Source organism: Columba livia, chromosome 3, assembly GCF_036013475.1.
Source record: "Columba livia isolate bColLiv1 breed racing homer chromosome 3, bColLiv1.pat.W.v2, whole genome shotgun sequence".
Classification (NCBI taxonomy): Eukaryota; Metazoa; Chordata; class Aves; order Columbiformes; family Columbidae; genus Columba; species Columba livia.
The window spans coordinates 68,572,408-68,588,398 of record NC_088604.1 but is presented as its reverse complement, the minus strand read 5'-3'; the positions used below and the strand labels follow the sequence as shown (position 1 = coordinate 68,588,398).

Here is a 15,991-nt window from a genome sequence, read left to right as displayed (position 1 = left end):
AGTTTACCAAACTGGGAGGAGATGGACTGAGAAAGTAAATAGGCAGATCTCATATACTTGTAATAACGGGTTGGTTTCCCACCTTGTTCTTCTAACTCTTTCCAGCTCCTATAATCTTAACTGGAAAAGCTTATAAAGGAATAAACAGACACTGGCAGGGGAAGATATTCCAAAATGGTAATTTTTTTGTAACCCTGACAAAAGGATGTGTATTATGATGGAGCCTCTGGGATTCAGATGTCACGTTGTCTCTTTGGAAGTCATACACGTTTTCTTATTGCTTGCAACAGTGAACAAATGAAGTTAAGTTTTGGGGTTGCTTTTTCTGTTTGCTGTTTGTTCCACCCCCCCCAAACACTGCAGGATGTTATACAACAGAAGTTATCCTTACTGAGCAGGCAAACCCTGTGAGAGCGGCTCATTGTGCTCATGGGATCAGCAAGCGTGTCCTTAGCCACCGCAAGAGTTTCCAGTTGCACCGTCAGATGTGTGGAGCTTGTGGCACAGGCAGAGAGTTAGAAGTTTCTTCCCCAGCTTGTTGGGAAGTTCTGGATGGTGAGGAGGTGGCTGGAGGAGGTCGTGTGCTCCCTGCCCACTGAGCGGGTCCCGCTGCTGCTCTGGTAGAAAGGCTGCGTAGCACTGTTGTACTCTCAAAGACACTGTTGTTTTGTCCTTGTAAACTACACACTTGCTTAGTGGTGTGGAAAGTTGTTTGTCCAAAGTTCTGAAGTTCCCAAACGTGTATTTGCACTAAGGAATCTGATATTTTAATTTTTGAAACATATTCTGCTTGGGGTCCTTTGGCAGGTTGAGAGGTGGGAAATACAGTAAAAATATACATAGGTATGTACAGAGGGAGGGTGTGTGCATTGATATATATTTACTTAGTGTAGTTATTTTGCTTCTGCTGCTTCAACAAGTGACATGCAAGTTGTTTTCCACCTATACTGTATAGAGTAGTTTTAAGTAACTGCAAACTGTTCTGTATTTTGGGGAACATGAGCTCTACAAAACTTTCTAGGGCATTTGACATAGCTATTGTTCATGTGGTATTGCACTTTTATGAAGTAGAGTGTGTTTCACAGAGTCCGAGGTTTAACAGGCTTTCACTTTGATTTAATCTGAAACGTCTTTTTCAATTTTCTTGAAGTGATACTTCATTAGAATGGATCTGCCTCTTTAGCATAGTCAAGAACGCCAAGAGCAGGACCACATACTTATTTCCAGATGGCAATAGTTTCAGTAAGGTGTGGTTTCCGATTAAAAGATTTCCTCCTAGCTAGTATGCTAAAACTCTGCATTGCAACTTATGTATATTATTAGCATAATTATTTTTAAATTATTCCTCGATTGCTTATATTTTCTTAATATTCAAGGCATAATTTCATATTTATATGTGTTGCATCTATTAATAGCAACAATTAAATAATGCTGCAGTGTCTTCTTTTTCTTCTGTCAGAATGTGCATAAAGTATATACTGCTTTCAAAGAATATATATACCTTTCAAAGAATGTATGCAAGAACATGCATGCTCTTTCATAAATTAGACAAATAGAGAAACCAAATTACTTCCTCTCATCATTCAGACCTATTTTAAGTGTATGAATATTGTACCAAAAAAATTGTTAATTCACCCTGCCCACCCCATCACCCAGCCCTCCCTGGCATACATATCTGAAGTGTAGAAGGATTTCTCATGCCACTTAAAATCCATCCTGTTTTTTGTTTTGGTTTAGTGTTTTGTTGTGGTGGTGTGTTTTGTTTGGTTGGTTGGTTTGTTTTGTTTTCCTTGTTTTCTCTTTATTTGTCCATCATTTTAAGAGTATGAATTTTGACTGTAATTAACAGATTACTAGATTCCTGGCTATAGCCATTTTGTTAACAGGGTAGCAATCCTATCTAGCAAAGTAGATGTTTGGGACTGAACAAACCATGTTTCCGCCTCCAGTATATCTTGAAAGACTGACTAGCAGAGTGTCTTGGTGGGTGGCATAAACTTGCCTGTTAAAGTCATTTGGCTGGAATTGTTTGCAGTCTGTCTGATTGTGCTTATAAGCAAGAAATTTAATGTTTTAAATTGCTGTTAGTCATTGTCAAGGAAAGAAGGGCAACTCCCAGTAAATAAGGTCAGTAAAATGTATGCAATGGCTGGTTATTGGATGAGTGGGCAGCTGCTTGGGAGAACCAGATGGAATATGAATACATGTAGGTGGGAGGGAATTGAGACAGATAATGCCTGGGGATGGGTTGTTCCTCTGCTCTGTGTTGCTGTTCCTGCCTTCTCTCTCTGTGTAGGAGTTAGCAAGGACCCACCTATTTCTGAAGAGCTGCTGTGGTACTGCAATTTTCAACTGTTCCTGCATGCATGGGGATAGGGGTTAAGAAGATGACCCAAGAGCTGTCTGGTGGATGTGCTGCAGGGAGGAGGTCTCCCTCAGAGTTGTGGTCTTTTAAATTATAATTTTAAAACTGATTAACCTCTCATTTCTTTTTCCCTTTGTCTTCATCATAGGATGGGTCACTGGGAAACATTGATGACCTGGCACAGCAGTATGCAGACTACTATAACACCTGCTTCACAGATGTGTGTGAGAGGATGGAAGAGCTGCGCAAACGAAGAGTTTCCCAAGACCTTGATACGGTATGTAGAGAAGTTACTACTTTATTAACAAGTGATTGCTATTCATGCCCCAGATGAAGAATGGATATTTCAGTTCGAAGAGTTCTACCAAAGGGAAGTTCTACATGTGGTTGTGTTCATGCACACAAATATTTCAACCAGCTCAATTAAACACTTGGAAATTAGCAGGATTCGTTTTTTTTTCTAGGTATTTGTTATGATTCATTAAGCCTTGGAGACTGCATTTCTTAGTTAATTAGAGTACTTTTTCCTTGTACATATTTGCTTTCAAATCTAAACTCTTGGATGCAAGATAGTGTGTGGTGAAAGCATCATTTCTGTGGTCCAAGATGTTTCCGGTATGAGCACAACAAAACTGTGTGCTATTTTTCATTTGCATTGTACAAACAGTTAAAGTACTGCTTCTCAGAACTCCAAGGTGCAAATACTGGTTTCAGGCTCCCAAATGTAAGTAATCTTCAATTTTGTGAAGCCTTTTCCATTATTTTGCAGTACAGAACTTGTACTCAGTCACTCACTCCTTTGGGCTGGAAAGGACCTCAGAAAGTCTCTAATCCAGCCTTTGGCTCAAAACAATGTCAACACTGAATTCAAACCGGGTTGCTCAGCACTTCAGCTGATTCAGTTTGAAGATCTCCAAGGATGAAGGCTTTTCAGCTTCTCTGAGCAACCTGTTGTACTGCTACACTGTCTTCATAGTGAACTTTTCATTTTTTCCTGATGTTCTATAAGACAGCCCTCATGGCAATTTGTACTTCTCATGCCATGAACCACTGTGAAGAACCAGGCTCCATTTTTTTGTTAACCTCCCCATATGTACCAGCAGGCTGCTGGTGGGTGTCCTTGAAGCTGTCTTTTCCCCAAGCCGTATCTCCCAGCTCTTGCAGAGCAAGGGTTTGAACACCTTGCTGGCCCTCCCCTGGACTTACTCAGGTTTATCAATGCCTGCTTAGCACGCAGGACTGGAGAGCCAGAGGTCGTTGTCCAAGCATGGCCTGACAGGTGCCAGGGAAAAGGGAAGGATCGCTTCCCTCTACCTCCTGGCTATAGTGCTGTTGTTATAGTGTGGGATGCTGCTGGTGGCTTCTGCTAAGCCCACTGTCCCCCAGGCCTTTCCTGCAGAGCAGGCTGGCCCAGCCAGTCAGTCCCCAGCCTGTGCCGGTGCATGGGCTTGCTCCTCCTCGGAGGCAGGAATTTGCATTTGTCCATGTTGAGTTTCGTGAGGTTCACGCCAGGCCACTCTGAACGGCAGTCCTGCTCTCAAGCGTATTGACTGCAGCCTGTGGTGGGCATCATCTGTTACCATGGTGGGATGCCCTCTGTTTCCTCCTCGGGTATCTAACAGGATAGGCCCCTGCTCTACTTTGCTAACTGTCCTTCAAGTGCACACATTAACCACTGCTCTTAAAGACCAACTATCCAGTTTTGCACCCTTTCAGCTGTGTTCACTCCCTGAGGAGTCCCACTTTAGCTCAACCTAATCTGTATGCAGGTCATCTCCACACCTCATTTTCGCTGTGTTTAAGAAGGAACTTTTAGGATGCCTATCACAAAAACATCATGTGTTTTCACTTGTTGGACAATTTCCTTACTGTCCTGTAACAGCAGTAAATGTTTGTTACTACTTAGGGTATGTATATTTGTGCATATTACTGAGCTTTTTCCTTTATAAACTTCTTTGTTAGTTTTCATAACGTTTGTAAAGATCACCTGTGACAGAACAAAAAAGCTTTTAGGTCTGCTTTGTTGGGTCTTCAGTATTTGTGTTCCCAACAGTATCATACGTTTTCACATACAGGTACTTCCTTCAAGTCTTGTCTTGCAGCAAACAGGTTACTGAAGGAATTATTTCTCTGTAGGTTATGGTTTTGCTGTGGTGGTAACTTCTGTATAACACATACAGAAACTTATAACCAAAGTATGGTTAATACTTCTACTGCAGCATCGCACTGTGGCAGAGCCAGCATGGGATCTGATCACTGTTCTGCAGTTCCTCTACGAGATCAAATCCTTTAAGACAAATTGAGGAACTGAAGTTGTGTGATTTTTGTCTTCTGCGTTTGTTTCTGCAGATCATTGCACTGACTGGCTGTGGGGAGTGGTTGGCGTTCTTCCTCTGGCAGCTCTACCTATAACGTGCATTACTTGAGGCTACTTTCTTTCCTCCTTGGGATTCCAGTTTAGCACCTGAGAGGCTTCCAGAGCTAGTATGGACTACATACTTCAGTTACACAATGAATGGTTGCAGGATCAAGGCAGAGAGAGTCATCTCCTCTGCCCCACTGAAGTTTGTTAGTTCCTTCTTTATTTTTTAAATTAAAAAAAAAAAAAGCAGATCTTTTGCTGCCAAGAAGTTCCAAGTGTTAAACAAAAGGTTATTGTAGGAAATCCCTTTGTATACAGACCCTTGAGGCTTCTGTGCAAAGAAGCTGATGGCACAGAATGATGGTTCTTGTGAAAAACCTCCACGCTCTGCATACCTGGTACTCTGGGTAGCTGCTGGCAGCAGCGAAACCCTTTTTCTTGGTGCTCTTGGAAGGCGGCTTCTGTGCTGGGTAATGAAGCATGCCTTATGGCAGGAGAGGACTCCCATTTAGACAGATGGACCTAATTTGGCTCCCTTCACTTCCGAAGCTGCAGAAGCCAGGCTGGGGAAAGCCATGTGAGCTTAATTAACTTGCATCAAAGGTGCAGAGCTTCATGCTGGTTTAAATAGATGTGAGCTAACCCAAGACAGACCAGTGAGTGATTCACTAGCTCATTCTGCTAAAGAGAAGCTGTAGTCAGAGAGAAAGTGGCTGTGTCAAAAGACATCCTGGAGATTCCTCTTCGGTGGCTCACATATTGAGTTTGCTCACTCCAGTAGTCCAGTGATGACTTCTTGAACTGTCAGGTGAGAGAGAAGATATTGCAATTGAAAATAAAATTAGTGCTCAATTTTTCCCGTGTCCATCACCACTATAATACAGTTTCTGAACATCAGATAGCCATTTTGCTGATAATGCATGAGACTATAGTTATTACTCATTGCAGGAGGTTTGGACTAGATAACCTTTAAAGGTCCGTTCCAACCCAAACTATTCTATGATTCTATGATATTAGCTTGCTTCCACAACAGCATCCAAACAGCGCTGACTGCAGCTGAAAATTGCTCTCCGCAATAAGTAGGCAGGCTTGAGTTAGGTACACAGGGAAGGAGAAACAGCCATGCTGACTAGAATGTGTTTTTAGTGTAATTGCGTAGTATGCCTGTTAATAATCTTCTGTGGAAACAGGAGTTGTTTTAAACAATAGACCTGCTGAGGTGATCACAAAAGTACTAATATGAAAGACAGAATAGAAGAGTGACTCGTTTGTTGTAATGTTTTTCTTCTATTTGCAGCTTGAGGAAAGGTAGTACATTTACAGAGGTTTTGGAACAGTTAATAGGGAGTAATGCTGGGGGAAATGCCAACTTCATAGCATACCCCAGATGTGCTATGATAGCAAAATAAATGTACCAGATATATATGCAGCCTTCAAACTATTATGCACCAAAATTATTGGGTGGTTAGTCTAGCCTGGCTTTGCTCTGCTGTACATTGCTGTTCTAGCAGGGGTGAGGAGGGTCAGCAGTGGGGTCCTGCCAGAGCAGGAGGTGGGCAGTACTCCTGTTCTTCCTCTCTGCACCCTCTGATGGTCTTCTCCCTCTCTTTAGCAACATGCTAGGACAGAGCAGAGCTGATACACATGTAGTGCTAGTGAAAGTTTCCAGGGTTTTGCTGGACTTAAGGTTATTGAATAATGAGAAGGGGGTGCCATAGGATAAACTCAACCCCTGCACTGAGATCAGGTCTAAATGAGGAATAAGGAGGCAGGGAGGAGAGTCTCTGACAGCTACCTTAAAGCTAGTGGTCCCATGTGCAAAAAAATTCATGAAGCAGAAGGTATTAGGATACATCTTTAGTTTTTTATAATTGTGAGAGATCAGGCAGTCAACAGCTGTGATATAGCTGGGAGAATGCAGTTTAGTGTTTGGATGGCAGTTGTGATGTCTTCCTCTGAAATGCAGTGTGAGTGGTAAATAATACATAGCAGAAACACGAAAGGCCAAAATTAGGTGTGGAGCTGCTTTTATTGAATGCTCTGAACAAAGAGAAAGCGTGGGTCACCCCAGGGGTTGAAGCGTCCTCCAGAAGTTGCGCAGAGTGGCTGCGTCAGGAGGAGCCGTGTGCTAACAAAGAAACGCCTGAGTTGGCAGAGCTTTGCCAGGAACACGTATTTAACAGCGGCTCGCCCAGATTGCCCTTTGTAGCGTGGCCACTGGAAGGACAGAAATATGAACTGTTTATTGCTGCTTCAGTACACTTTGAAAGCATTTTAAGCTGTTCGGGAGCAAGTGTTGATATCTTGATTGTATATTGTACTTTCTAATCTGCTCAACAACCTTTCCTCCAAGACCACGGCCTTTTCAGTCTGGATATCCTGCTCTGGAGTTGAATTTTTTTAAAAAAATCACTTGGTAAAATGGTTTGGGAGAACAGCATATCTTGTAACAAAACAGTAGCTCCAGATGGAGCTGAACACAGAGTATTTTTCCAAATGGTAGTGCCGTCAAGGATTGTTAGTTGTCCTTAACCACGATAACTGCTTTTTGCATTTGGAATTTTGCCTCTGTTTTTGTAATGGAGAATGTGCTTGGGTTTGGACATTAATGTTTGTGAACAGCATGGGAGTTGCCCACATTTCCTAACATTTGGCCTATTCCTGTGCACCATGTGGTTTTTTTGGCTGAGGAAAAACTGCAGTCGGCTTAGATATCATGAGTTTTCAGGCCCATAATGGATCCATCACTGGTAATATTCAGCTGGACATCTGCTAAAATGCAGTTATGGCCAGAAAACTGACTCTGTGAGGATGGTACCTTGTTACTGCTCATAGCTGCTTCCTTTGTGTCTTTGGGATCATATCTGCTTGGCTCACTGACAAAACCAAGTTCGCCTTGCCTGTCAGCAGGGCAGGATTGCATTGATATAGCTGTGAAAGAGCAAACTGCATTCTGTTGTCTCATCCATCACTGACAGCAGCCAGCTAACTGCTGCTGCCAAGGTCTGTATTGTAGCTGATGATCTTGAAGTCAAAGAACAGCTTGAGGTTTTCTGATGGATTCTGACAGCTATGGTTGTGGCACTGAGAAGTTGCACTAATCTTTTGACTTGTAAATTACATAAATTTAAAATGGATGCCACTGGAAAGCTTAAAGGCACACAAGGATACCAGTTGTGTGTGTTTGTTCGTTTGTTTCCTCCATTTATTTCATTTTTTTATGTAAAAAGGGAAGTGTTCAGAATCTGACTATATACACGGTGGTAGAGTATAGCATATGTTTTTGACAAATCAGCTTGCCTAATACAGTGTTTTTACAGTATGTGGGTGTACTGATCTGTACATATACAGATACAAAGTTGGAAAATATAAATGAACGCAAAACCAACATGAGTTTCTCACCTTACTGCACACCACGTGCTTAGTCCTCGTAGGTCTTGGCTGTGCCTGGTTTTGAAAGGTACTCAGCAAAAAGTTGTTTGATAACAAATGGAGTTTACCATTTAGATAATATCATCTTGTATAAATGGTACATGTCCAGCAAGGAAGAGTGGAAGAAAAGCAGCAAAAGTAGAATAATTAGTAATTAGAGTGATAGACAAATTAGGCTTTAACCTTTTCAGAGGTGTATTTGGCTGACATTGTATTATGGGTTGGCAATATCATAAGACTACTTGCAAAGCCGGTCAACCTTCACTGAAGGAGACTAAAATACCCCAGCACTGTTGCAGTCAGTGATTGATGTGTATTTAAGAAATCTCCATGGGAGTTCACCTCTGAAGCCAGCGTTCCAATGCTGAATGTCTTTGTGGAGTCTGCCTGTGCCTGCACTAAAGCTGACTGGCCATATCCACTATTCTTTGCTTCTCACAAACATTAAAATCTCAGAATCCTAAAATAGACTGCTTATTCCTGCCATGACATTGTCAGCTCTGCTTTGCAAATGCAGTAGTGTCTGCTTTTACCTTTGTCCTGAGAGGACGCCTCTCTATCTTCCTGGAGCAGGATCCCACTGTTTTGTTTTGTCTTGCTGGTTGCAAGAGGCTTTCCAAAGTATAAGCAACATCTGAGTTGGGTTAAAAAGGTATCCACACCACAAAAAAGAAAAAAAAACAGAGCTGGAGAACACACAGATAAGACTTTGCAAATTTTGGAGAGTTTCCAGGCCTTATCAGGCAGGCACACAAAAGAAAAAATAGCAGTAAAAGACATGGACTTTCAAGCACTTTTTTTTTTCTCCAGTATAGATTGCATAGAGGGGATTTTGCCTAAATATGAGGTGCATAAAGTAGATTTTTCAGAGAAAATATGTAATAGAGATTTCCTATGTCTCAATCTCTCAACATATTAGGTTTTATCTTCATAAGTTAAGTTCATAGTAATTTTTTCATCATTAATGGAGCTTTTCAAAGGTAGACACAATGGAAATTCTGGAACAGACGGGCTATTTTTAGTGTCTAATGTATCATACACCAAGACAGCAAAGGCATTTAACTACAGAGCTAGCATTAAGCATGAAAATAAAGCAAGGCTTGTTCCATACGCAGCAAAGTGAACACCATTCTTAAACAGTTCTTAGTTCGTTTAGGACTAGCAGACTAAGTAAAAATCTCTCAACTTAATTACTCTCAATTAACTCTCAAGTTAATCATCTCCTGCAATCTCACCACTGTGTTTGTTGGAAGCCCATTTATGAATAATCCCTTAAGCAAAATCTTTCTGTTTCTAGGCAGACTTTAAAGGCTGGAGATTCAGCACACTGTGAAGCTGTAGTGGGTTGGGTGACCTTATCTTCCTCTCATACGTCTGGAGGGTCCTTGCTTTCTGGAGCAGGATCTTCAGTTTAACACTTTTGGTCTTCTGAAAATGTTTGTATATTTGGCAATGTCAGTGTTATGGGAAGAACATGCTGTCATAGAACATGTCAAAATTGTTTTTTCTGAACTGGCAATACTGTTATGAATAAAGTAATATTTATGTTGTAAATAGAAAAGATAACTTCTTGTAGTCTGACTGATAATGGTGGAGGGGAGAAGTTCTCCTTAGTGTTATAAATGTTTTTCTAGCTATACTTTTAGTATCATCTGTAGTGATTTGCTTGTCCCTTTACATTCAGCAGGACTTTTACTTTGAACCTAAGATCAGTTGAATATATTCTTACTCTGCTGTTCTTTCATCCTAGAAGCAGTGTATATCTGCTGGAACTGACAGACTAGATTTGTATTAACTCTGTGATTTAATCTCATTGGAGCCTGAGGATGTTGGGGGGATGGGGAAGTTGGCTGACTAACTTCAGCTCCCTTTGTGTACTTTTTTTTTTCCTTTTTCGCCTCTGAATTTAAAAATGACAGCAAAAATGGAAGCATACAGCATCATGCTATCTGGACCATTAGGTAAATTTCAGTGCAAAGGATGCAATTGTTAAAAAAGAAAGCAAATTAAATTGTCATTTAAGAAGGTACATCTTGGGAACTAAAAAAACCCAAACACATCAGAGAATTCAAACAAACAACCCTAAAGTACCCAAACTCTGTGGTTCACAGTTTCTGTGCCATGGAACCCAGCTTGCCATTCACATATTACTGGAAGAATTCCAAAATACCCAGCTGAGTGGTATTACTCTGTGAAGGACAGCAATGTGTATTGGCTGGGACAGAAAAGTGTCAGATTTTTGTAACATGGCAACAGCTAAACCAGAAGAAGTATGAACCTGGAAAGTGTAATGTCTTGTATTTAGATTGGTACTTTTTGTCCTTAAGCATGACTCCCCACGCAGCCTCTGTGTACCCTCCTTCTGTCCCTCAGCCGCTGCTCTTCTGTCTACCTCTGCATGCTGAAGATGACTGATGGTGAATTCAGTTGTTAAGTAACTGTTGCACTGTCTTGCACTTCTTCTAGGTCCTTGGGTAGAGGACTGCCACCCCAGGTTCTAAGGAATAGCAAGGATATCACTCAAGACAGAAGTCTTGAAGTTAGTCAGGTATTCAAAAACCACATTTGTAAGAACCGCAACAGCCTTGCAGGTCATCAGGGAAAACAAACAGGTCTTAATCAAGAATAAATCAAGAGCATGTTGTGATGAGAATGAGAAAAACATCACAAATAGTTGTGCACATCTGGATGTACTTGGAAGCATCTGTTTCTCTGCAGCAGAAGGACGCTTCTCCAGCAAAGATGCCCAGAGGAAGGCAAGCCTTCATCTGCAAATTCAAAGGGGTTGGTTTCTCTCTTTTTTTTTTTCCTTTCCTTTTTTTTTTTCTTTTTTTTTTTTTTTTCTCTTTCTTCTAGCCTGGCCCTGTTCTTCATGATGTAGGTTGTGATGCTGCATAGCTACTGTCCTTTGATCTCTCCATGCTTTATCTTCTCTCAGGGTTGTGTAGGTTTCCTGTTTCAGCAGAGTCGCCTGAAGCACACAGAGAAATGCTCCATTTCAAACAAGATGGTCTGTGAATTTTGTGTTTGTAGGAGAACTCAAGCAGTTTTGAAGAGATGTGATTTCTTTGGTGATTGATCAATCTGTTTACCACAAAATAATAAAAAGGAATGGCTATCAGCTGGAAGCCCTGCTGCTTTACTCCCATATGCCATATCACTCTTGCTTTATATTTGTAAGTTTTCCCTGACAGTTTAGATCACAGCTGTATCTTACATAAGGGAACAAGGTAATTTGGGATTACTACATCCAGATTTTCTCTACCTCTAGGTCATTTTTGGCTGTTCAAGCAAATTGAGTTGGGGAAGGCAATAATCCTGTAAAACATACATTTAAAAATGAATGGGTAATATTTTGCTAAAGGATTCAGTTTCAATACCTAATCAAAGGGATGCATTTCTTGCTTTGCTGGGCATGTTGAATAAAATTAGTCATGGATTAGAAATTAAATAAAGAAGAAAGACTTGAACTTATTAGCAAAATTTGGAATACCTAAGTTCCTTATGAAACACATACTGGTACATGTTCATTTATATCTGCGTCTTGTGCCTGTTGCTGTTGAAGTTCCTGATAGGACCACAGTTCTAATAATTTTATGTAGGCTCCATGTGAAAATAGTGGTGGTATGGTTGTATACCCATGCTCTTTTATGGATGTAAAGAAGTCACTGTTTTCTGGAATAATTTCATATAAATTCAATAGATACAGCTGTAGGAAAACAGACAAGCTTTTCATTATACAAGGATTTATTCACAAGCCATCCAGATAAATTAAGAAGATAAAAAAGCTAGCAAAATTAAAATCAGAATTTGAAAGCTTCTTTTAAGACAAAGTAAGCTGATAAATTAAACAGTATTTGAAATAAATCCATTTCCCCTTGCCTCCAAGGGGCACACGTTTCAGGCTTTGGTCAGGTTTCTGTCTTGCTGCATCTACAGACCTGTTCAGATTTCTCCTCATTCTGGTGTCCCAGCAAAGGTTAAGCCATAGTTCAAGTCCGTTTTGACAGAAGAGATTGCTTTTAAAGTTTTGCAGAATGTAGGAGGTGCTGAAAGTCATGCAAATAAGAAGGAAGTCACTCATCAGACTCGCTTTATTATGTTCACGTGGTTAAATACTGAGAGCCACATAATTGGAGCCTTCAGTTGCTAGCCTACACAGAAGCTCACAAAATGGTTTTATTTCTCCGTTGTGTAGCACTGTCCACCCTCGAAGCCCTTTAAAAACATGAATGAGCTTTTGTTGAGTCCTTTGAGTTTGGTAATTTGAGTAACATTATCCTTATTTAGCACTCACCTCCCTGAGATTCAGTGGCTGATGAAGATTTACTTAGGTAATTTCCTATTTCCTCCTCTGTAACTAAGTCTGCAACAGAGTAGCACAAAATTTATGGTAAATTCAGAACAACTGAATAACAGACAATGGCATTAGTCTGAATCTACCCCAATGTAGCTGTAAACAAATACTGGCCACAGGAGCTAATTGAACAGTGCAGGGCCAGTGAGTGACAGACAGACCAGGTGAGTTGCAGCTCAAGCCTAAAGTCCAGTCCACTAGACCATACTTAAAGAAAAAAAAAGTCAAATGTATCTTAAAATTGTGCCAGACTGTTTTAGCATTCCTCATCTAGCATCTTTCAGAGAACTGTCTTACTGTTCTCTGGAGTAAGGAGGTCTGATGAAGAGTCTGCTTGACTGGTCAATAGCTTACTGCCAGACACTCTTCTTCCTACCGTCCTGCCTTGACTTTAAACAGCTGGCTGGTATATGGCAGGGATAATGTTAATATAAATGCAGAGGTGCAGAGCTGTGCTGTTTCACTGTGAAGCAGGCTAACATTTCTTCAAGAATGCATGGGTTTCAATGGAATAATGTTAGCTGGTGATGGCTGAAAAAAATGTTATTTCATTAAGCTCCGAACTAAATATTTCATTTTGAACACCTGTGGGAAAGAATGAGAAATGAGAGGCATGATGTGGAAAGTAGTAGGAGGCAATGGTTTGATCCAGCGGTGTAGAAAACCAAAGTTTGGTTCTCTGCCTGAGGAGACTTGAACTCTTACCTCCTATCTTGAAGCAGAGCAATTTAATCTTCTGTAGTTGTCTTAACCTTATCTGTTCATCAACCATTTCACATATATAAACAATTCCTGGTGTGGTAATGGGAATACCAATGTTCCATCTTCCACGTAGGCATCTTCTCTACAAAGCTAGAGAATCTTTTCTTCCTCACTTGTAGCTTAAATCATTTAAATATTTTAAACAGGATTCAATAGCCTTATTAGGAATGTGAATCTCAACCTGATGGTTTTTGACTCCTTTCTCATTATTTCACGTGCTTTCATTACTTCACATTGGAATGATACTCTAAAAAGAAGCCAAGCTGCTGACCCTCTAGCAAAATTCAAGTTTATTTCTCTTGAATGCTGTTTTTGATGCCATAACTAGTTTGCATAACTTTTTATTTGTTGGATAGACAATAGCAGGCGAATTATCTCCCTTGATCTCTATGTTTATAAGTAGTGTCCCAAGTTAGCAGCAAGTCTAGAACTTAGTTTAACGCCAGCGTGGATGAGCATTTCAGGGCACTTGGTAACTGTGTTTGTTTTTCCTCCTTTGAACTGAGTTATGTTTAGCCTTAGTAGTTCAGTTTTGTTGTGGCTATTGAATTGCAGGCACTACCTGTAAACTTGCACCTTTGCTCTTGAAATATACAGATGTCTTGTAGCAGTCATCCTTTTTGCTAAGAAATGTTAATGTTCTTCAAAATTTCTTTAAACTATGGAAATGGAAGAACATCAGGATTTGCATCAGCTCTTAGACTTCTATTTGGTAAGATGGAAATATGAAGTATTTCAGGCAGATTTTGATGGCTGAATGACAAGGGGTAGTTAGACACAGAACACATGTTGTTAGAAACACGTAGAAAAACAAGTTAAATATATTATTTTCAGTGTGTTACATTTCGGCTAAGGTAAACAGTTATTACAGAAACTAAGTAGCCACGAATTTTTCTCACTGAATTTTTGGTCCAAAGGGAATAAACTTTGTCAGTAGGAGAGAAAGGTGAACATAATTTGGGCAGTGAGATGTGTGCTTTAGAGCTTCCTTTTTATTTTTTCCACTCTTGTAGGTTTTGTTGGGATACTTAGGCTTTTCAGGTGCAGGAGATGACAAGCACTGAAGAAAGAAGCCTCAGCTTTAGGCAAGTGAGAGCAGAATAAGGAATCCAAGGGAGTCTGGAGCAGGTGTCCAAGGAGCTGGGACCTCTCACTGCATTTGTCAGGCAGAAGAAAAGAGAAGAAGGGAATTTGGTCATTGCTTGGTCACAAGGGTCAGGAGTGAAATGTTAGAAGGTTCAGTGAGTAGGTCACTTGAAAACTGAGGTAATGCACTCTGATGGCTGCAAGGGAAAAATCTGCCACAAAGCCGTGTTATTTTTGTTTATGTGAGTCCTGAACTGCCTCATTTATTGGGGTACCATAACAGTATAGCATTTTAAAGTATTGATAATAAGTAATAACTGAGAAAACAAACAAACAAAAAACCCCCCACAAAAAAACCCAATACCAAACAAACACTAACGTAGAACAACTTCAGTTACTTTAAGGCTGAGTTAAGAGCTACAACAGATGCCCTGGCTTGCTGGAAACATCATCACTCGGTGGCGTACTCTTTTCTGTGAATCTGTTGTGGTCGCTGGCCATAATGCAGGCTCAGTTTGATGAGGTGTGAGGTCAAAGGAGGAGATTTTGAAGAGCAGTTTTGACCTTTTCATTATAGGTACGGCAGGAGAAGCAGTGAGCCACAGTCGGGGCTCTGATTCCTACTGTGGTAGGTTACTTTGCAAGCTCAAAGATGAAATTAATGAGGAAAGAGAAATTAAAGTGTTGAAAAAGAGTGTCATGGAAAGGTTGAACAGTTTGTTCATAGAGTGTTTTATATACTTGAAAGCACCTGGGACAGGGCGGGGTGGGGGAAGAAAACTGAAAGTCACTATAGCTTAGTCCAACTTCACAAAATATTAGGAGGACTTAAAACTGTTAATTTTAAGAATAAACTCTACAAATTTGGTGAAAACCTAAGGTGATCTTGAAATGCAAAGGTCTTTATTGCATTATAGCCTAATTTAGAGCAACAGCAGGCTGTGATTGTCCCTAGGGTTTGCATGTTTAATGCATTTCTTCTACTCTTAAAAATTGCAAAGATAGAAAGGTCTTTGTGACCATAGTTCAGGCAGTGAATGCAGAAGAAATCAGGAAGACGTTTTAGCTGAGTGAGTGATATCGAAAATCTAAGGTCCATAATGAAGTTTAAGGAGATGGGCATTTTGCCAAAAGTCACTTTCATGGGAAGCATAGCAAAGTATAGTAGGAAAGACTCTTTGTATTTTCTTCTATGTCCGTGCTACATGGGACAGGAAATACTGATTGTTTTCTTTAAATAGTGCAAACACAATTATATTCTCTTCTTACTGATGATGCATTGGGATTCTTCTGACTGAAATTATTCAGGTTTCTAAAACAAGAATTATTCAGTAATGCCCTTTGTTAACAGTAAAGTGAGTATAGTTAGGGCAAGACATTGCAATTGGCTCTCACGTTAATTTGGTTTACAGAAAATTACCTGTTGTGTTTTCTTTCAGCCTTTGACATAAACAGCTTTTTAAACTCCTCTCTATTGAACCTTAGGGTCCTTCTAGCACTGAAGAATATTTTATTGTTATCTTTGAGATAGTTTAAAGTGATTCTTTTTAAAGGATATTTCTAGTTACACAGTAGCAACTCTTGAACTGTACTTCAAGTATGAAAGCTTTCATTAGAGATGATTATA

General features: G+C 40.2%; 1 protein-coding gene across 12 annotated transcripts in view; it reads left to right on the top strand.

Annotated features, from left to right (window-relative positions):
• The window catches only part of SASH1 (SAM and SH3 domain containing 1), a 543,978-nt gene that overhangs the window by 444,476 nt on the left and 83,511 nt on the right, over positions 1–15,991 (top strand). For all 12 annotated transcript variants that reach the window (XM_065057478.1, XM_021294852.2, XM_065057483.1 and 9 more), the window contains exon 2: positions 2,514–2,642. In XM_065057478.1, the coding sequence (XP_064913550.1) occupies positions 2,514–2,642 (129 nt within the window). The remainder of the gene's footprint in view (positions 1–2,513; positions 2,643–15,991) is intronic.